General features: G+C 34.0%; 1 protein-coding gene across 5 annotated transcripts in view; it reads left to right on the top strand.

Moving 5' to 3' along the window:
• Window positions 1–23718, top strand: part of spri (Src homology 2 domain-containing protein sprint) — a 946527-nt gene that overhangs the window by 823885 nt on the left and 98924 nt on the right. For all 5 annotated transcript variants that reach the window (XM_081771977.1, XM_081771978.1, XM_081771981.1 and 2 more), the window contains one exon: window positions 10887–11079. In XM_081771977.1, coding sequence (XP_081628103.1) covers window positions 10887–11079 — 193 coding nt within the window. The remainder of the gene's footprint in view (window positions 1–10886; window positions 11080–23718) is intronic.

Raw genomic sequence — 23718 nt, 5'->3', positions numbered from 1 at the left:
TCCATTTAGCAACATTTTGGTTTACTCATTCTAATTTTCCTATTTATAATTCTTTTCCTATGAAATTTACCATAAATATAAATTTTCCGAATATACACATAGTATCAGTATTAAAAGTACCCTGCAAAATCATTATCAAATTATATTCATACAGGAAGACAGTTATAGATATGCGACAATCATTTTGGACATGAGTGTACATTGTTTAGTTCAGGCTTCTACTAAAGTTGGTTTATACTAGTCTTTCTGCCGTCGAGTCTTTGTCTATATATATTAGTCCATCTATACTTGTTTTCTTTAGGCAAGTATGTCGTGACTGGGTCTTAGATTTAGGAAAAGAACAACGAAAATGATAGATATACTTAGCTATCAAAGTATTTCTTTTTCAATTTACTTGTGTCGTGAGGAACAGGCCTAATTGAGAGATGGTGTGCGTGGTGTAGCTCGATAGTAGTGACTTGATGTTTGAGATGCAGGATTTTATAAACCAACACAATGCTCTATTGACATTCATTTACATCAGTTGATCAACTGAGTGAAATATTTCTATCTATTGCCTTCTTCATTTTTCTATGTGACGTTTCGTTACAGTATATTTAGCTATAATTCTAATTGACCCAGCACTCAAGTTATTCTTGTTGGGCTTGTAGATCGAACCTGTGAACTTTTGACTCAAATTGTGACCCTCCCCTCCGTCCCCACTCTCCTCGACACCATACAAGAGTTCGTGTGCTTTGGACCCCGTTGAGTTGTTGGTTCATGTCTTATACTGCCTTGGCGCCAAGAAAAAGAGACGTTAAACTTCGAAACAAGAACCAATCAGACCAAAACTTTGACATTTATTTGCCCAAAGAAAATATCTGATTAATTAAAATGATGCTGATGTTGATTCCTTCTTTCCTAATTAAAAAAAAAAAATGTAAGGTTTTGTTTTTTGCGTCCTTATTCAACATCGAGGTTATGTATTAACGAGGGTTTCGAACTACGACAGACTTGAATCCAGAACAGTTGACAGGTGTACAGACCATCGTTCAAGATCAAATCTAGCAGTATATGCCATTCTCTTATCACTATTATATTGCCTACAAAAGAAATTGTTTACAGATCCATACTACCAACCGTACCAGTTTATTATTATTATTATTATTATTATTATTATTATTATTATTATTATTATTATTATTATTATTATTATTATTATTTAAGCTTTCACGAGAGTAACCTGAAAACCATAGACAGCAATGTTAAAATTTTGTTTTTGAATTTTTAAAGTAATTTAATTATCTTTCTTATCAATCGTCATTCTGTTAGTTGAATACACGCTTCACTGATAGTTAAATAGAAATGTTAATACGAGGATATTATAGCATGGGAAAATATGTTTTTGTGTAATTACTGTGTCATTATAATATTGTTAGGCAACCATGCATATCATGAGTAGTTGCAATATAGCATACATAATAGGAAACTAAAAGTCAATTAAGGAGCAATTAGTCAATGAAAATAGGTAGAAAAATGAAGTGTCCATATTCGAATATTCGTTTGCTGGTAACGCATCTACTACCTGATGTTTGATCGGAAGAGTTAGTATAATTAAGTTGTAAACGTTTTTATTGGTTTTTCACGCTAATATTGATGGGTTGATTGAAATGTTAGCTCTAGCCAGAAATTCAATTTTGGATTTGGTTACAGTTGCTGTGTTTGTTGATGTGATAGTAACGCAATTACGTAGGTGATAGGATGTGGTTGTTGTTTGTTGTAAACTGTTCCAAAATCAATATCAGCAGAAGGATGGTAAACAATATGAAGTTTGCATATATCGTGTGGTTATTGTGGTAGGGGGGAGAAAGTTCTCCTTTTTCCGTAATCGTCTTAGAAAATTGATTTGACTTTTTTTCTTTCTTCGGCGTAACCAACCACTACTTGAACCCTCATTCACCGCTAGTGAAATGGGAATTGTGATGAAATGGTCAAAGGTTAAATTGAGTGGGAAAGAGCTCTCTGCGGAGTACGTCCCTTGCTCATGTTTACCGAAACTTAACATCGCTGATGGGATTAGAAACAAGCTCTCTACAACATGAAGAGAAGGCAATATTATTTGCATTTTGAAATTAACGTGTTTTGATCATTTACAAATACATTGCGCATTGTTTATGGTGCTCTGCGTGGTGTGTAATGCTTAATAAGTTATAGTTTATGTAAATTCGGCAAATTCCAAGTTAACATCGTAAGGAATGGCTCAGTACATTTTACAGTGAGTGATTGTCAAATATACTGTCATCATATCTCGGTCAGATTACAACAAAAGATTGGCAAATATGGTGTCATCGTATCCTAGACAACAAGTGATTGGCAAACAGTATAACGACATAGTTCTTAAATTAGGAACAACCTAACACGAGATAATACATTGATATTAAAATAACTGATTGTTAATAATTTTAGTGTCCGCGTGTAATATTAGTTTGTGACAATCATTGTTGTACCGTTATAGTATTGTCCACGAGGCTAGATTTGGGATTTGCGTTGCTTTAAAAACGTACCGTTTCTTGTGTCGTGTTTCGTTGCGATAATTCTGTTTCGTCTGGTCTTGTGGACAGTGCTACTGTTGAACTTCCCATTTCAGATCTGGGACTAGACCTACAATTCAACGTGGGTATCAGAACTATGAGTTCTCACTGAGCAACAAATATGGCTGTGCTAACCATGTACTATTCCCAATTATTCATTATAATATGATTTTTTTTACAATATAGTAACATGTTTCTTTAATCACTGTATCACTGCAATATCTTGTTAGCAAGAGAAAGGGAAAACTCGCGGTCGTGACGTATGTTCACTTTAATCGACTTTTAATTGTTGTGCACCTGAACTTCACTGATCTCATGTACGAAATGTTCATATCTGTTTCGTGCTTGGATCTAATCGCACTTGTCTGGCCAATCACAGCCTAGTATGAGCTACAGTGCTACAGAATCATTAACTTAACTCATTTGTAACTATAGCATCTTTTTATATGCCTATGTAAGGTCTTAGTTAACGCTGTTGTATGGGTTTCAATGAGAAAGGAACTTGGCCAAGACCTATATTTAGGGTCTAAACGTACAATTCCAATATTCATCTTGTGAAACTGAGTAGAAACCGTGGATAAACTTCAGTTAGCTACCTATCCTACACGATTCGTCATTTTTACCACAGCGCAATGAGTACTGTAATATATATATATATAATATACTGCACAAAAAAAATTAATAGAACACCGTGTGATCGGTTCAGCGGTATCTTTTATATTATAAACCACAAGTTTTACCGATCAATTAAACTCTGACGATCCCGAATAAGAGAAACATACAGGTTATTTTTTCTGTGATTCTAGCGCTTTCATACTTGATAAACCTTGTAGTTATCTTGAAGTGTTATGTTTGACACACACAGATGTAAACAGCAAGCGAGAAAGAACATTATACTTAGTGAAAAGACAGTGTTTGTTAGAATTGCATTATTAGTAACCTCACTCATACTCATCTCTATGACGACGTTTCGTTTCCTGGTCGTTCCGAGTTATAAGTCTGTCCGGGTAACCGAGTCACTCGGCTCGTGGGTCTGTCCGCGTCAGATCGAGTCATTCCGGGTCGTGAGTGTCCGAGTAACCGGATCTTGGGTTCATGGGTTTGACTGCCTCTGGGTTTTCCAGGTTAAGGTTCCGAAGTTGGTGACCCATTCTATCATTGTTTCCTACATGTGTGATGTATAGCATTTTTTGAAGAAAATCTTTCAGTAAAATATTCATCAGTAATTATTTCTGAAAACAGACTTTGTTTAACTACACATTAAATTATAGGTTCTGTGTTGTATCGCACACACACACACACACACGAACCTTGGCATTGTTCTTTTCTGTTTGAACTTATTATTTTGTGAACTTCTTTTGTGTAGTAAGAGTTTTGCGCCCCTTTAATCAACATAGCTGTAATACCACAGTTTTGAGGCTTCTTTCACAGTTTTTTAGGTTTTATGTTGAAGCTGTGTAGATGGATGAAAGAAAGTAAATCTGGTAGAAAAAAGTGATTGTAAAATATAATTTGACCACCTGATTAAAGGGAATTTTCGTCGTTCTTGTATGCTGATCGTTAAATAGCGTCGCTGATAGAAGCCAGAGACACACCTTTGTAGTCATGGAGAATCTCTCTTGATGGCTTTTTACTCCTCTTTCCATCCGGAAAAGCAATTAAAAAGGCTTTACTTTGTGTATCTTATACCAGGTAATTAGCTTCTCGTTCGGATCAGTAGCTGTCTGTGTAATGATCAACCACTTCATCAACTACCTTCATTACGCATGCGGTTCTTTTTTTATTTTTTTTTTTTTTAATTCGAAGTTAACACTGTTGCCATCTCTACTAGATGGTTTCTCCTGCACTAGGTGGATTTCTTAAATTTTAAACCTTTACTTTTTATTCATTTTAGTATAATATATCCGGCGATGGGCTTCTGTGAGTTTGTAAATAAATGATGCTTAAGATTTAAAGTTGAGAAAGGTAACTACATCAATTGCTGCAATATTTTCTTCCTTGGGAACAAACTTTCAATTAAGAAAGAAAACCGGATGCTTGATCTTGCGACTGCAACAATTACGGTATGCTAAAAATACATGTTTGCTTCCAGTAGAACTGTTTCCCAATTTGTGGTTTGAGGATCTCCGGGAGCCGGAAGAGCCTTAGAGGAAGTCCGCAGGGATTTTATTTTCATTAAAATTTATTTTATATTTCTCACATCTAGGATCTTTTTGTAATGTACATTACCTAGCTTTCAGTTAACTCAGAAGAATAGCATACGGAAATATAAAAGAAGAAATCAAATTACTAACCTAGACTGAAAGATGCATGACACACCACATTAGATGAATATTGAATTCATAGTATTAGGTCTAACTGGTATGATTACATTTTTTTCTGATATCTCTGCTTATAGCAATGTTGTATTGTCATAAATAATACCTTTAATGTTGTGAAATTTAAAATTTATCACTTTATTTTAATGTTATGTAAAACATAGTTTTAAAAATCGTCGAATATTGTCGGAGAATATTGTCGCTATTAGGGTTCCGCGATATCAGAAAGATTGGGAAACACCGCAGTACATTTATACAATAAATGGAAGCAAGGGCGCCCATGTTGTGGTTTCCAAGGGGGGGCAAGTATAAGCGATATTTCAAATATACTTTCAAATTTTGCTGTAACTAATGTAAAAATACTATTGGGTTTTCGATATTTCCAAGTACAATTTCCTATGGGGGGGCGAGCGCTCCACCTTGCCCCCCCTGATGGGCGCCCTTGGATGGAAGTAAGGTGAAGCATACTAATGCGCAAGTATCATAATTGGAAGTTTATATAACTGTATCACGTGATTCATTTCGAATAATTACGTCCTATGTGTACGTGTTTCCGTGCTCCACTTTAATATATTTAAATAAATCTGCTAATGGAGGCAAAAATGTACTTTTATATGATGTGTCATTGTAATGTATTAAAATATGTGATTTTATTCCTTAACCTATTTATATGACTATTACAGTTCATCGTTTATTATTATTATTTATTATCAACTGAAGTAGCAGTTGATTCAAAAATAAATAGTTTAAGTAGAAAGTATGTTATTTGATACATGTTGATGCATCTAAATACTATAAGACATTTTGGTTCTAGTATTATTTGACTGATAAAAGTGCCACTGAGTTAAACCTTGACCCATTTCTTTGATAAGTATCTACATTATTGTGATTTCGTAAGACAACATGCTTCTTTTCTGTTCCTGCCCCTATGTAAAAATGTCAGTTAGTTAAGAAATTAAAATGAAATATTGTCTTACGTAGAATTTAGGATTTACATTTCTGGGCTGTCGGCATGTATGGCCATTTAGCCAGTCACGTATGAGGGATGACGTCCCTTAGCGGAGCACACTATCCGGGGAAAGGAAGAAAGGGATGGAGGAGAGAGGAAGCGGCCTGGAACCGATAAGTTAGACACCATTCCGATATTTGTCTGGTGTGAACTAGGAAAACTCAGAAAAACCTCATTCAGAATGGTTGGCCTGAGGAAGCTTTTTACACTTTTTCGACCGAGTGCCCCAACCGGGAATCGAATCCGGGACTAGTTGCACCGAAGGCGAGAGCGTTAGCGACTACGCTACGCGGGACCACTGTAAGTTTTACGTCTCACAATTGTGCCCTATAGGCTAAAAGAGACGGATGATTAATGGAAAAGTGAATTATTGTGAAAGAAATGGTGGAATGATACTGCAGGAGGGAACAGAAGAAGCCCGAAAAAACCCTCGAACATTATGTCTACCACAAACTTGCATGGCCTGAGAGTGAACCAAGGACTACTCGCATCACTGAGCCACCGTGTATCCATTAAAATTAGCTTAAGTTCAAAGTATCCAGAATATCGAGAATTTATGTTGTAGTTAGTAACACTGCCTTTTTTGGTGAGAGAGAGTGATTGCGATATTTTGGAACGTTGTACAAAATCTGTAGAAGTCTTTGAAATTAGCAGGAACTGATTAACTACACTTAAGAGAATTTGGCCTTGCATACATACATACATATCAAGAGTTGATTTTGAAGGATGGATAGATTGAGGAGAGGAAAATTAAATTTAAAAGAAAGAAAAAAGTTAATTGGTTGTTCCAATTTATGAGAGAGAGAGAGAGAATCGAAATTGAATCGACAAATAAAACATTTGAAAGAGATGGGTGGATCATAGATTTGAAATGATAGGTAACGTAGAAGGGTGAAGTAAAAGAGAAAAAAATGGATGGGAGAGGGCTGTGATGCTTTTATAATCTTCATCCTTCTCTTCTTCATCCTCCTTTTCCGTCATCACCATCAAAGCACGGGATGTAATTCAAGTGAATGATCAGTGCGTGCGATTCGATTTAGTTACCTGATCCTTAGCTATTTGTGCAATTGAATGTCTTTTTTTCTTTTTCTTTCTTTTTAAATTTAGTTTAGTGTAATAAAAGCCCTCTAGTGTAATAATAAGGACAATAAAACCCTGAATGATTTGTAATTGCTTTTAAATTACAGTTTGTTGAAGCTGAAAAAAAAAAAGATAGCGGGATCCTTTTTTTTAAATGTTCATTTTAGATACATAAATGTGATGAAAAACCAATTTCTGACAGATTTATTTTCATTGAAAATATTTTTTCGAGACTGAATCATGGTTTACTCAAATACTGTATATATTTATATATGTTATTATAACATCACTCTTAAGTGAATAATCCATCACACAGGTTAAGCAAATAACTTCTTTTCTGAAGATTGGCAAGAGGATAATGCAGTTCATTCTCGAACACGATACACCGTTAGTTATCTTTTCAAATTATTAAAATTTGATTTTATAAAGAAATAGAGCATAACAAAGTAGATTTTTTCTTATTTATATACAGTACTCGTATTTCAACAACTTGGCAAGCATAGATAACTAAAGTTTTTATTATTGTTAGTGTGTCCTTCCGAAATAATTTTCTTTTCTATTCATCGATGTGGTAAAAATGTGCAATCTGTTAAATGTAGAATATTGTACAGTTAACGTTAACGCATTCTGTAGATGTCGTTGGCATTGCCAGAAATTATTTTCCATGCCTCTCGAAGTTTTGGAAGTCAAGTCGAGCAGAGACGAAAACTATCTGACATATTACTAGTTACGACTTTTGCTCATCCGTCTATCGACAACTGTCAGAGCAAAAATTGAGAGAGAGATCAAAAAGAGTTTTTTTTTTTTTTTTAACCGACTTAGCATCCCAAGAATATGTTCCTCTCCTCCGTTAACCCTCTGTTTAAATCGAGTGGTTCAGATTATCACTGGTTTCAACGATTATCACCATAGAACAGAAATGGTAATATATATATATATATATATATATATATATATATATATATATATATAGAGAGAGAGAGAGAGAGAGAGAGAGAGAGAGAGAGAGAGAGAGAGAGAGAAAATCGGTTTTCCGCAATTGATTCAGCGTCACTAGAATATATAATCATAACCCATAATACTCTACCAAAACCGGAACTGGTTGAAATTTACTTGCACTTCCGATTTCAACATTGGTTTCCAACAAGCAAAATCTATGAGATATTGAAAAGGAGTATTTTTTTTTCCAACCGATTCAGCGTCTCAAAAGAAGGTGCTGTTACCAAGCACAACATATTACCAAAACAATAAGTAGTTAAAATTATTTAATACTTCAGGTTTCAATAGTTCTTTCCGTAGAGCTAAAACGTTAAGAGATGTCAAAAAGCGGTTTTTGGCAATCGATTCAACGTCCCAAGGATAGGTTCCATTTCTTTAAACATTTATCGCCATAAAACAAAAACAGTAGATAAGTAATGGCTTTTTTGATATTGATTCAGCGTACGAGGAACAGGTTCTCTTTTTGATTTTATTACTCTGTTACAACCAGTAGTTATACTAGATGTACTACCAAGGTATTTTAAGTTTGAGTATTGAATTCACAGTTTCGAAATCTACCTTAACTTCACACTGTGAAGCAAAACTCATTTGTTTATATGTGTTGTCGATTTTTACCGTGTAATAAACAATGTATGATTTTTTTTTAAAAAAAGATAAAGGTAAAAAATAATGATCAACAAAAAAAAACATTTGATTACGTACGCTTACTCACACGCATTAATTAGTTTCTTACCTTCTCTCCCTATTTCTCTTTAGAACATAAAAAAAAAAAATCTAACAATTTACTTCCACGTATGAAATAAAATGAATTGAGTTCATAATGACTTAACGATGTATTCACGTTGTCTCATTTCCCTCTCTTGTATTTTGAGAATTTTGTATGAACAACGGAATACCTTAATGCAATTTTAATTGCCGTATATTGTACACGTATCACTTTTTGCATTGTTCCTTCTAATTACAATGGTATTAATGAAGAGCATAAAATTAAGTTAATAACAGTGTCGTTTTTTTTATGTGCAAGGATGAGGGTAAAAGTTTTTTTTTTTATTTTCCGCATTTAAAAGTAAGAGCCATTGAAACTTGTAGATTCAGTAAATAATGGTGTCGCTTAATGTTACCATATGACTCTTTTTAATAATTTAAGTACCACCCGTTTTTGAAAGTCCATTTTCAATTTTCAACACACTTTCCAAACATAATAAAACTTCCTAGATAGAAAAACGGATAGCAGTTTGTTTCAATGATCACTTTAAAGTTTATTTCTTAAATGTATCCATTATCGCACTAAGAGTATAAATACCGATATATATATATATATATATATATATATATATATATATATATATATATATATATATATATATATATATATATATATATATATATATATATATATATATAGTAAGAGTCCGCCTTCCTTTTATTATTATTACTATTATTATTTTAAGGCTGGGAAACAAAGTAACATCCTTTAATGCCTATCTCTGCTTTCATCGTTTCACGAAGAATGAAGTACGAACCAAGAACAGTACGAGGCATGTTTTTTAAGTAAGCACAGAATAATAAAACAAGTATACCTTTCGTAACAATTTTCTCGTTACATAAAAGCCTGTACTTTTCTACATGGTTTGTACCAATATTAAGGCATTTATCGTATCGTACAACAAGTTTTTGAATACCATCCTCATAGAAGTCTGCCACCTGATTTGACAGCCACTGCAACAAGGCCGTTTTGATCTCCATCGTTCTCATGGCGCAGACCGCCCAGATGCTTCTTCAGACTTCTTGAAACTTAAGGAAACTTAGCAGACAACGGCGAAATCGCAAAGCGTCTGTTCTCTTTTATTTTTTCATCAACTTTCTCTTCCAAGTCTTCAGTGAGACAGAAGGTCGTCCACTTCGTTCCTTATTATGAACATTTGTGCGGACACCTTTAAAAACTCTAATCCATTTCCGTATCATTCCGTCGCTCTTAATGTCTTCTTCATATACTTCACTAATCTGACGATGAATTTCAGTTGCTTTCACGCCTTTAGCACTAAGTAAGAAAGCGAATAACAGCCGTATTTCACAGTCCGCGAGATTCTCAATCGGCAGTTTAACTACTCACAAATAAAAGTAAACACTGTCAAATGTTTCCGTAATGACATCTGTGACTTGCCAACAGATATAGGTACACAGCACGTATACGCCGGATGCCGAGCGCAGCGCTGCAGCGGCCTAATTTCAAAACGATACTTAATTTTAAAAAAACGTGCCTCGTACCATCATGTATACCACACTACACAGTAACCAAGGGATGTGACTACATTTGTGTGTGTGTGTGTGTGTGATCCGAATTTTGAACACTAAGGGCCCAGTAACTTCAGCTTTGACGACTGACTAACCAGTCTAGTTTGACTACAGACTCGTGTTGAAGATGTTTATTTCCACTTCGTCAATGCTAGTATGGATTTCGCTTCCTGCTGTCTTAGTCCTTCATTGTCATTGTGATTTCTATGGTCGCTACTGTATCTTTTTCATAGTTTGTTATGCTTTATTTTACGACACATCAGACATTGGCGTCATTCGCCTATTTGTTGATCGATTTTGAGTTTAACATCCCTTTCAGCAGGGAGGCTATATGAGACGGGACCTATTGATTAACGTGGAATCCGAACCCGGATCTCCCATGCCAAAGGCGGATACGCTAACTGCTTAGCCACAAAGGAATTCTCACCTATTTGTCATTAGTCTTGCAATAACTCAATCAGTATATTGCGTATAATGTAATTATAGATTACCCTGTGCATAATTGCATATATATACTCTATATTACTATTATAATATATACCAAATATTACTATGCCTTACATACTATTATATATTGTGAACGCTATTTGTAACTTATTTCTTGTTTTCTTGTAGGGGCGATGCCTTCCTCGAGCCCTATATGCAAGGACTGGGAGCAGATTTTGAGCACCAGCCTACAGGCAAAGGAGATCTCGTCGAAAATTGTGACGGTAGGGCTAATCAAAACGCTTTGACGGACCCAAGCTCTCTTCTTTCTGCTCAATTCCGTTTGCTGGAACTAGATGGCAGTGGTGACAGTCTCAGCCAGGTATAACACTTTACTCACCCGCTAAAAAAATGAAAAAGAGGAATATTTATTGATTTCATCTTTCTGTGTTTACTAAGGGAACTGTACGGAAATGTCTTAAATCTAATTAACGTAAGGAATGTTTATAAGTATTTGCGAAGATTTGTTTGAAATTAACTTTTTTTCCTGTCATTATAGAGAGCTAAATATCTTGGCGCCTAATTATACAGTATTCCTTAAAAAAAAAAAATCTTATGGAGATCCTATTAAATTAATATGGGTGCCAAATCTTAAAGGACCCAAAGGAAAAAGAAGCCCAAAAAAATTCAGACGACATAATTATTTTCATAATCTCCCCCCCCACCTCTCTCTCTCTCTCTCTCTCTCTCACACACACACACACACACACACAAACACAAAATGACGTGCACCTCGAATTGTACTCGAAAAGTTCCATTCGTTTGAATTTTCCCATATTCTCATTCAGAATTGAATAGCCTCAACAAAACGTAACTTCATAAGTCTTGCTCACTCGCATCATATTCTCACAGTTAATTCTTTCGAACTCAGAACTTTCCAGAATAAGGTCAACTTCCCAAGTAACTACAAAGTTCAGTATATCGTCCTTGAACTAAAGAAGTATTCTTTACTATATTTTTCTCAAAGAGAGCTTATTGACACATTAATAATATTAAATATTAGAGTACCGTACTGTATGATTTCATACAGGAGACTACGTCCACTGTCATCATGTGAGAATCACTAAATCTAAGATTACAAACATAACACGAAGATACATAGAGGTTCTTTTTTTACATTTCTATATACATCATATGGAACAATTTCATTTCATATTTCTATTTTTTACACACTTCAATATTTCACTGGAGAAGAAAATGTCAGTTTCTGTGACACACGTAAATCTATTTCTAAAACTGCTGAAACGAAAAATATATCGTTAAAATGTGGAAAAAGTATTCTTTGAGGAAGGGGGGATAAAAATGTATTGTTTGAGTAGTACCTTTGACATTTCTTATATGGTAAATGTATTTTCCACACTATTAAAATTATTTACTTTGATATTTTCCTACCAGTGCCCTTATTTCTTCAAATTGATTATTGTTTTTGCATCAAGTTTTGTTTGTATCGATGCTCTATGAAACTTGTATCTGCAGTTTGAAGGGGGTCTACTGTATTTATGTACTCTTACCAGGACCCTAGAATCTCAAGGAGAGAGGTTAAGACCGAAAATTCATGTAGTTTCAGAAGTTCTGTGAACAGGTATCTTAATATGAGAGGGCGTTAAGCTGAATAATTTCAATTCATTTTTTTTCATTTTAATATTAAAATACTCTTTAACTAAAAATAACCATTTACTTATCCTAATGTGTAAATGTTATTTTTTCATTTTGCTATGGAGGGGGGGGGGGTTTAAATCTTGAACACTCATTGAGTACGCCACTGTTGAAACTACACACGTAGAAAACCTCATAATATTCACTCGATTACTAAGGCATCCATCAAATTTGATGAAAGAAAGAGATCTTATTAAGTACAGCTCATTGGAGGTTTTTCCCCCCCTTCTCTTCCTAGAAATATCTGAGTGTTGCATCTGCAGACTTTCAAAATGAGAACTTAAAAAAAAAAATCTTCTGAGATTTTCAAAATGAGAACTGAATAGCGCCAAATTTTAATTAGAATCAAATGAAGGTTGCATGGTGTGCACGTAAACCCGTAAACGTTTCTACTTTTTAAAAAACTTTTAACGTTTTAACATTTGTTAATCTATTTCCTCCCCTCCCCGTTGACATTTCTTGTATGAATTCTAATTTTAAAACATTGTAAATGTATTATTAATGTGCATGTGATATGTACCTAAAGATTGATTTACACTAGTTTTTATTTTATTTTCTTAATATATATATTTGGTTTTAAATGTCATTGTGTAAAATTGGTAAATGTTTTGAAGTAAATTGGTCCAGATTTATAACAGTTCAGATATTGAGGTATAAGAGGTCTGTTATTACTGAATCCAGTGGCGGCGGTTGGACGTTAAAAGTGAGGGGGCAAGACATGATCTGAATATTTGTTTATAAATGTTAGTTTTCCTGTTTGTTTCTAACATTTTGTTTGACGAAAGGTTGTATAACTAATAGGATACTATATTTTCAGTTAAAATACCGTATATCGTATATAATAGTTTATTAAGTAAATTGAGAAGAACAAAGTAAGTAGATACTAGCCCTTTGTACTCTTAAACAACGAAAGTGTAAGAAGAGATTTGATTCCTTGCTCATGAACATCTTAAAATTCTGTCTGGAAAATTGTGTGATCAGATTATTTAATAAATTTGCAAAACAAATAAATAGAAAGGATAATATTAATCATAGTAATGAATAATGATGCTTGTTTTGCTAAAGTTATATTGAAACTGAGGATTAATGAAAAACTTAATATTTAATTTCACTCATGCTACTAAATGTATGTTATTACTCTTAGAAAATGAAAGGCAGTAAATACTACAAGCATATGCTACGACATTTAAAGAAATATTTGCTTTTGCAACTTCTTGAAATATGTTCGTTGCCATTAGGTGCAGTTTTCACTTTCTTGGAACACATCAAAACACAACAATACTTAGATTCAATCCACACTTCAGTTATACAAAATAAACTTAAAACCTAGAATTATGTTCAATTTACTAAATTTTATTGTATATACACTCGTACATCCTTAAACACAACACTTCACTCGTATATTACACTACAAAACAATGGAAAAGGTAGAAGTCGTTTCTTATCACGCTCTTTTTAATCGATATTCCTTACTTTAAAAAGAAGAAAAGACATTTTAGGAACTGTCAATTTTTGTGCAATTAAAGAATAACTTGTGAAATAGGCCCTACTTTTTTGCATAGTGTTCTTTCGATTAGCTTCAAAGCGGCTCGCAAACATATCGAGCCCTTGTAAGAAGAAATGAAAGTATGCTGAAATTGTGCTCCAATAGGTTATTTTTTGGGGTTATTTTCTGTGGCGATTAAAACGCAATTACTGTAGCTTTCTTTACTCCACGGGAAGACAACCAATACGTATTCACGCAACAGCAAATATTATATGACAGCATTTTTTCTATTAATCAGTAACACATACAAAATCGTTACATTTCCAAATGAAACTATATACATTAATTGGTTACTTCAAAAAAGTGCGGGGGCAACTGTCCCCCTTTGCCTTCCCCCCGTAATCGCCGCCCATGACTAAATCTACATTTTGTTTTGTAGATATTATTATTATTATTATTATTATTATTATTTACTGGTGGTGTACATAATAAAACACGTATTTTTCTCAGTATTCTCAGAGGATGTTCTAAAAGTCGTCCTTCATTGGTTTTAAAAAATGTTTATTATTATAAGTATCCACTGCATTTAGAATACAGCTAATGATCCGTTCATTCTTACGGTCAAAAATTAATGATTCAATAGGTTTGTTCTGTGCATATTTAAAAAGTTCGGTTTACTTTTATACATTTATTCTCTGTCTATCCGTTCAAGAGAAGAAAAAAATCGAAAAACTATTCGATGAATCGGATTTTGATCAAGATTGAAAAGGTCAAAAGTTAGGAACGTAGACTCTACATCTTTATAAAAGTGTATTCCATTTGCATGTAGTTCTAATGAACTTGGCCTTACACGAGGTTATTATTTGTGAACGACCAGTTTATTTATTTATTTTCGTGCAATATTTGCAGCAGTTTGTCAAAAGTTCGACTCATTCTTCCCGACTCGATATCTGCAACAACTACAGAAGAGCTTTCTTGTTTCAAAATAACCACTTTGAACATATGATTCGACACTTAGTTCAGTTTTCCTTCCGCATTTTATAGTACTCTTGCGTTTCTTTATACTAATACCACTGACTTTACTTACATACGACACGATTGAATACCACACACACACACACACACACAACTGTTTGTTGTAATAAACATTTGATAACTAGTGATAAGGGTTCATACAAACACCACTAGATGTCGTTAAAACAATGTATCACCAGACAAAGCGTGACATGAGTTGTCTGTTCGTTATTCTTCTGTTTATTGCAAAACAGTTTTCTTCAACAAATGTGTCTCAATGTAACCAGGATAATGCATTTTTTTTTTTTTTTTTTTTTGTATCCGTATATGAACAACGTTGTTTTCTTTTACGAAACAAGGTCAGTAAACACGGTTTTATATACACGCAATGTCTTCTTTTATTTGCAAAATTCTGAAAAAGATCAATAGTGTGCTCGGTCTTTTGACAATGACGTATGTACACTCATGTCCAAAAATATTGTCGCATATCTATAACTGTCTTCTTGTAAGAATATAATTTGATAATGATTTTGTAGGGTACTTTTAATACTGATACTATGTGTATAATCGGGAAATGTATATTTGTGGTAAATTTCATAGGAAAAGAATTATAAATACGAAAATTAGCTATAATTAGTAAAATAAAATGTTGCTAAATGGACAAGAAAAATTTTATTTTCGTTTTATTGAACTTATGTACTGCTCTTTTGACATGTCTTTGCCGATCATACACATACTAACATTATAAGAAATACCGGGCGAATCCGTTATCAAATTATATTCTTAGAACAACATATTTATAGATATGCAGCAATAATTTTGGACATGAGTGTACATAAAATATTTCGTTCTTGCAGTAGACTCGCTGAGCTCTCAATAGATTTCTAGCGACGCCGTTCTCATTAGATTTAACATATTTCTAACAAAACTTTCCAGGCGAAAAGGGTTTTTTTCGGAAAACGGGAAATTATCTACCAGAAGGATTCCAATCATCTCTCTAACATATCGAGTTATCTATCATGTTATGAAATAACTGGTAAATAGTCATAAAAAGTGCTTGACAGCGTGATATGCAAGATAACAAAATTCTGAAAAAGGAAAAATGTTCGGATTGATTAATGCTACTAATTATAAATGTATGAGAAAGGAGTCAGGAAAAGATTATTGAAGTGAATATCTTTAGTTACATCGTTTTAATATTATCACGAAGAATAAGATTCTAGATATACTGTGCGTATTTCTTATCGCTTCCTCCCTTTCTGTACTTGTAATCGAGAAATGCATTGCATGTTTTCCGTACAAAAGAGGATGTTGATTAGGCTTTCTCATAGAAGAAAAGTAGGCGTAATAGCACAAAATAACATTGAGACAAATTGTATTTTGGAATCACATAGGCCTGTGCCTGGTACTAGCATAAAAGTTACTAGTGTTGTTAAAATTATTGGAAAAATTATTCGAATATGTTTTCGGGTTTTATTTGAATATTGAGGACGTACGTATATTCGGATGAAACAAAAAAAAAATTGAATATTTTTTTCAATAATTTAAAATTAATCATTGCATGAATATTTTTTCCGTACTCAAATAATTATTCGAATAATAAATCATCATTCAAATAATTGTTCGAATAATTATTCATCATTCTAATAATTGCTCGAATAATTATCATTCATATAATTGTTCGAATAATTATTCATCATTCTAATAATTGTTCGGATAATTATACATCATAATAATAATTGTGTGGATAATTATTCGTTCAAGTGATTGTTCCAATAGTTTTCATCGTTCAAATTATTGTTTGGACAAATTACTCATGATTCAAATAATTGTTCATCTTTCGAATAACTATTAGTTATCTGCATAAATGTGCGAAAAGAATAATTATACTGTATATTAACACTTTACACATATTCTCAAACTTGCGTATTCGTAAAAATAAATAAAATAATGAAATGTGATTGAAGACATTTTTGTCTTTTTTTTTTTTTTAAATGACAAATTCATTAAGTTTTGACATTCTATTCCCTCGTGGATTTGATTTCGGCATTTATTGACTATGGCATGCTGATAATATTTGGTTTACTGGTTGCAGATTTGATTTTAGGCTATAAGGATTTGTCAATATTTGTTTAACTAACTGAAGATTTTGTGTAAGCAATTATTGAAATGAAAGTGATTTGATTTGAGAGTTTTGCGGCCCGTTCAGTAGCGAGACTATATGAGACGTGGACCTACAGTTTCACGTGGGATCCGAGCTATAATGAGCTCCCGCCGGGAATCAAACTCGAGTCTTCCACGCTAACCGCTTAGCCACAAAAGAGCTCTTGAAATGCAAGTGAAATTTCTAGCTTAATTTCCTACTGTTATTATGAAATAATTGGTGTAATGGGAATGAGGGAGGGAACTGGAAAATCCCAAGAAAATCAACGAAGACAATGTTGTCCACGAACTTTCATGTCCTTGGATCGAATCAGGGGACCCCTTGCACGAGAGGTGAGCGCTCTATCACTGGGCTATCATGTCCCACAGATAATCGTTATTTAATATAAAACATTATTGAAGAAATACAGTATGATATTTATTATTTAAAAATGTTAATGTTCGATGAATTAAGTTTATTCCGTCGCATTTCGGAAGACAATTGACAATGTAGTTTATTTTCTAAACCACATCCATCGAAAGACGAATTGAAATGAGCGCATAATATTCGCTCGCAGACGAAGTTTCAACCAATTGTAGATTGCGTAAAAGAGAAAAATCTTTGTTATTTATAGTTAACAAAATACCGATCTTGCCTTACACAGTACGTTTATGATTCACATCGTTAAAATTATGAAAAAAAAGGAAGAAAAAGAAATAAAGACTTTTACAGATTAAACGCCATGACTAACAGTTGATGCTTATTTCAAATTACGGATGTTTAACTTTTATGTAGGTTGAATAATATTTAGAAGACCGAACTAAGGCTGAGCTGAGTCATAAATTTGTTGTCCATAAAAATCTTTATAAGAGTTTAAATTTCACACTAAATACTCTCTTCTGGGGGCACGGTAGCTCAGTGATAGAATGCTCACTTGCTGTAGTCTCGGACTGGAGGGTAGGGGTCCTGGGTTCGATCCCAGCCCCCGCCATGTGAACTTTGTGGTGGACAAGCACCGTGTGCGTGGGTTTTCTCGGGGTTCTCCCGTTTCCTCCCACTTTCTTCATTCCACTATTTCATTCATTATTCATCATCACCGTCTCCTTTAGCCTAACCGGCATAACCGTGGGACGTAAAACTTAAAGATTTCATTTCATTTTCGGACTGGAGCATCACTTTGGGGGGAGGATTTTGTTCAATAAATAAATAAATATTTAGAGAGGACCCTGGCAGGAATCCGTACCCTCCTGCCCTGGCCAGTCCGGGCCTCAGATGCTGCTTTGATCCCAGGCCACGTGAGTATGTTGTAGATATCATCGTGTTCGTGGGTTTTCTCGGGGTTCTCTCCTTTCCTCCCATATTTGCGTTCCACAAGTTATTTCATAGTCGTTTCCTTTTATTATTCATCCATCTCCTCTTTAGTGTACAAAGGCATAATTTTGGGACATAAACTGAATATTTTATTTCATTTTTCATTTACTGACCACTGCCACCCCTCCCCCCATAAATGATTTTCCGGAAAGTGAAAAAAAAAAAATATCTTTCTTTCCTCAGAAACGGCTGATTCACATTTTGATGAAAATCATTTTTAACTTCCTTCATCCACAGAATGACCTTTCCCAGAAAAATACCTTTAAAAAATGAGTTTTTTTTTTTTCGAAATTAAGACGTAACTAGATGACTTTCTCGCACTTTGAAGGGTAGACTTACTGTAGATAGTTACCTTGCTAGGCATGTTATTTAAAATTGATAAGCGTGTTTTCGAGATAAAATGTAGAGCCAAACAAGAATTTTTCGTTGCAGGATATTTTCTTCCGGTTTTGTTTCTTGTTATTGCTGAGCAGCATTAGCGGAAAAGGAAGTTATCGTGTAACGTGATCGACACCTAGATTTGTTTTCTTTCTTTTGATTGCATATGTATATTGGTTGTTACATTTTTCTTATAGTGACTGAAGATATGAAAAAAAAAAATACAACAACGAAGATCTGATTTGTGAATAGGGGATTCTCACCCGTAGCCTCATTGTGTTTAGGGACTCGCTTTCGTTATGGGAGGTAACTGGTTCAAATCTTGCAGGAAGAACAAAGGTTCTGATAAATTCCCTAGTATGTTTCGAATTCCACTTTAATATCCTTTTACCCTCATGTCTCGCTATTTATTCTTATGTCTTCTTGTGTTACAATGTACTGGTCCATTGCATAGCCTCCTGCATGGAATGTACTGGTGGATTGCATAACCAGGCTGCTAGATGGGTGAAATCTAAGCGCCATCATAGTTCTAGTTCCACGGCCATGTAGTCAATAAGGTTGACTCTATAGGGGTCCATCGCGCCGTGTGGACTTTGTGGTGGAGAAACACCGTGCTCGTGGGATTTCTCGGGGTTCTCCTGTTTCCTCACTTTCTTGATTCCACCGTTTCACTCATCTCTCCTCATCACCGTCTCCTTTAGCCTAACCGGCATAAACGTGGGACGTAAAACTTAAAGATTAGATATATTGTACCAATGTCTTTATGATTTGTAGAAAATAATCATCGTTGCAATTAAATAGGATGGCCGAAATGTTAGGTGATAGACTGTAAATCTATTTATGGTGTAATCAACCTAAAGATTTCATTTTTTCTATAGGAGTCTGAGCTCAGTTTTATATACGTATGTCTCCAATGTCAATAGTTCGCTCTAAAAAGAATCTTTCTTTTATATATAATTTACAAACAAATATTTCGCGTTCATTTTATTGTTTCCAACAATGTACCGGTATAAGTCACTCCATTTGTACAACGTTTATGTTTGTCAGTTGCCAAATTCACTTTATGCAAAATGAGATTCAATAGGTCTTCCACTTCTGTTAAGAGATATGTTCTAGTTTGACGTTGATTTACATAAGGCTATTCCTAGAATCTTCTCTGGTGTGTAAGGTGCCTGGTTTGATTCCAAGTCACGCCAACTGGGCTTTGTGGTGTACATATACCATGTGCGTGGATTTTCTGGGGATTCAGCCGTTTCTTTAACTTCATTTCACAATTTCGTTCGTTATCATCATCGCCTCTCTTTACTTCAGAGCATATTCGTAGGACGTTAAATAAAGAAAAAAAAGTTTTAAAAAATCAATAGCCTTTACTTAACAAGTAATCAAGTCCCTAAATACATATTATTATTGCTTCTAGATATACGAGCAACGTTTTACACGCTCGATCCAAGATAATACAAATTTCAAGTTATAATCTTACAATAGCTAAAGTATTCCAGTTGACATGAACATATTTTTAAGGTGTTGTATAAACAAAATTGTTGTAAGTTCTCGGCGATGTCAGAATAAAATATGTATACATTTTGGAAAACGAAATGAAATTCCCGTCCCATGGTCCTGTTCTACGTTTAGGGTGAAGAAAAGCAGAATATTAATGAAAGTGAATGATGATTAAGGAAGTAATAGAATGAGAATGTGGGAGGAAACAGAAGGATCCCGAGAAAACCCCACGGGCAGAATGTTCTCCATCACCAACTTACATGATCGAGCCAGGGACTTCTTTCCAGCAGAAATGAATGCTCTATCACTGAGGTACCATGCCTCAATGACAATAATAATAATAATAATAATAATAATAATAATAATAATAATAATAATAAAGTATAAGTTGTAATTTTAATGAAAGATTTAAGTTTTACGTCCCACGGTATGCCGCTTAGGCTAAAGGAGACGGTGAAGATGAGAAATGAATGAAAGTGGAAGGAAACGGAGAACCTCGAGAAAACCCGCGAGCACGGTGTTTGTCCACCACAAATATTCAGGTACAGTATGTGTAGAGTTCGACACTAGGAATAATCTAAACCCAAAGTCCTCCACACTGTGAGTACTCCCTTGAAGCTGACTTCATTTCTTTGCGTACCATGCAATTATGTTTACCCAGAAACACCTACCTAACAGTATGAAGGGTCATGTAAAACGGATAACAGTTTTAGGTATATACAACATATATGCAAGGAATTTATTTTCAGAATTTCCGAAGTACTTGATGTTCTTAGAATAGATAGGATAGTTCGCTATTGTCTTGTGCGAAGACTAGGCCGTTGACTTCTATGAATCAATACACCCATACAAGGTTGTCTCGTCAAAGCATGCTGTTTTACTAGTGCTTTCGCTTTTTTATTATATGTGCGCGTATGTGTAAACATTACTACACTTCTCAACATGCTTCTTTCTCTCTTTGTCATATGCAAAAAGAATCGTTTTTAAAAAAGAAAGAAAAAAAACTGTTATCGTGAAACTCCCGATAAAAGTATAAGAGTACAGCAAAGCTGTTGATTAGTCGTAGCTTTGCTTACGTCACGCTATCAAAGCTCGTAAGGAGGCATTCATTTAGTCGTTGGTAGTTGCCTTCAAAGAGTTCTAGCTAACGCTGTTTAAAATGTTTTTAAAAAGTTAGTGAAGTGAGCGTTCTGAGAGTGAGTGGTTTGTAAATTGACCGGCTATTATTATTCTTTATACAATGTGCAGTGTATAGGAGAGTGGCTTGCTTGTGTATGCAAAAGAAAAAGAATGATATTTCGTCGTAGAATCTACGTAAGTTTTTCTTTAATTCTCTCTCTCTGCATCTTTTATTTATTTATTAATTCTCCTGAGTTATCCATGATGAACTTGATCAGATTCTCAAACTAAACGAACGGAACGTCTTAGATCAACCATGTTGTTATATTTCAATTTTAAAGTATTATTTGTCATATCCGGTAAATATTACTATAACAACAGTTACACTTATGTGTCATAAAATAAGTTATTTAAAACAACATTTATAATTTAATTACTGTAACATTCAAATGAATTAGCATTTTAACACTATCTGCATTGTCAATTTAATGCAAAATTGATATTTCTAAGAAGAATGAATTTTCTGTAATAGCTCCTTTGTTTAGTTTGAGGTAATCACAAAATTCTGAGCAGGAGTGATGAATATGTTTTCATTGTGACCACTGCTCTTAATGTATTCACATTAAGAAAGACCATTTGTTCCTTCAGTCAGTCTGTACACCCAAGAAGCGCTCCGGATAAGCATTTGTTCCGGGAACATACAAAACAAACTACCGTTTTGCTCATGTTGTCACCAATGATGTGTAGATCAATGCACTATATTGAAATATTTGTCGTTCAAGCAAACTGACTATTCTTTTAAAAACCGGGACGTTTAGATATCCCGAAAAATGTTCTCGGCACACCAAGACAGTTTGCGGAAAAATAAGAGTTTCCTGGTAAATCTGAGTCATCTGGTCAGCCTATTCATGATATGCGGTGAAGCCTGTTGGCTACTGTTACATTTAAAGAAAAATGTCCAACGTAGTCTACTGGCCAACGTATAGAGTAAAATAAAGATAACAAATCTTTCTGATTTCCAAAACAGAAATATTAACTAGGCAGATGGTTAAAATAATGAGATGGCAAGGTTTTCCTTCTTTCTTGGAAAGTTTTGTCTTTTGTTGCAGTAAATGAAAGCTGGAGGGGTATTATTATTATTATTATTATTATTATTATTATTATTATTATTATTATTATTATTATTATTATTATTATTATTATTATTATTATTATTATAGCCTTACATAATTCTTCATTATTAGATCTGCGAAAGAAGAATATTCTATGGATATTAGAATTTTAAAATTTACTATTTAACAAAAAAAATCTAAGCCACTAAACGAAAACGAGAACCTGATTATATAAATGATAACGCAATAATTAGTTTAAAAAAACTTGTTAATACATTTATTTTAAAATCAAGATTTAAAAAAAAACAATGTAAGAAGTGATAATGGCTGCTATGCCTAACTTAAGAAGTAACTGTAAAATGGAATTGTGTAACTACAAGTTTTATCGATACTATATAAAACCATAATATACAATAAAAATGTAATATTTCATTTGTTGAGTGATTGTGTAAGCAATGGTGCAACGCGGGCGGAAAATAATTACCTATATAGCTTTGAGTAATCCGTGTTCGTATTTTCGGATATGACGACCGTAAATCTTCAGAATAACTTAGAAGTTATGCATTTCAATATATTATACATTATCGTGGTTATCTATTAACAATTTCGTAAAATATATCTAACTGAAACTTAGTTGCTTTTTTAAAAACTTTATATTTTATCCTGACGGCATACTGTGTGGTAATCGCGGAAATGTTGCGGGATAGCATATCGTGCAGGATCTGTAACTAGGTTAGAGCTGTAATTAGTCCCAGTAGGTTTGTATCCTTCCGCATTGTTACTACTCTCATCTCATTTTTCTTTTTGAAAAAATAAAAAAGGAGTCTTCTAACCCCTAATTTGTCATTTGGAAAGGTTTGCAAAATACTATCAGCTAATGGAACTGAATCCTTTTTGGAGGCTTTCATCCCTCTCTGTGCCCCGTTCCTCAGCGCTCATCTCTCTGGCACCCTCGCTGATTTTCGTGCTGAAGCTGAAATGCATTAATGTTACACCCACCCAGCCTATTAGCACGCTGAGCTTTTAAGCTTAACTTGATGTTGGTAGTGGAAATTGCACTGATAGTAGTGGTAGTACTGTTGTGATTCAAAAAATCACATATACAGTCACGCTATTCCGTCACTGTTTTTTGTCACTGGTTCCCTTTTTGTGTATTGAGAGAGAGCGGAGACTAATTGAAAC

This window comes from Thermobia domestica, chromosome 9 (genome assembly GCF_964235325.1).
Source record: "Thermobia domestica chromosome 9, izTheDome1.hap1.1, whole genome shotgun sequence".
Lineage (NCBI taxonomy): Eukaryota > Metazoa > Arthropoda > Insecta > Zygentoma > Lepismatidae > Thermobia > Thermobia domestica.
Note: the sequence above shows the minus strand (reverse complement) of the source record. Positions and strands in the feature narration are given on the sequence as shown.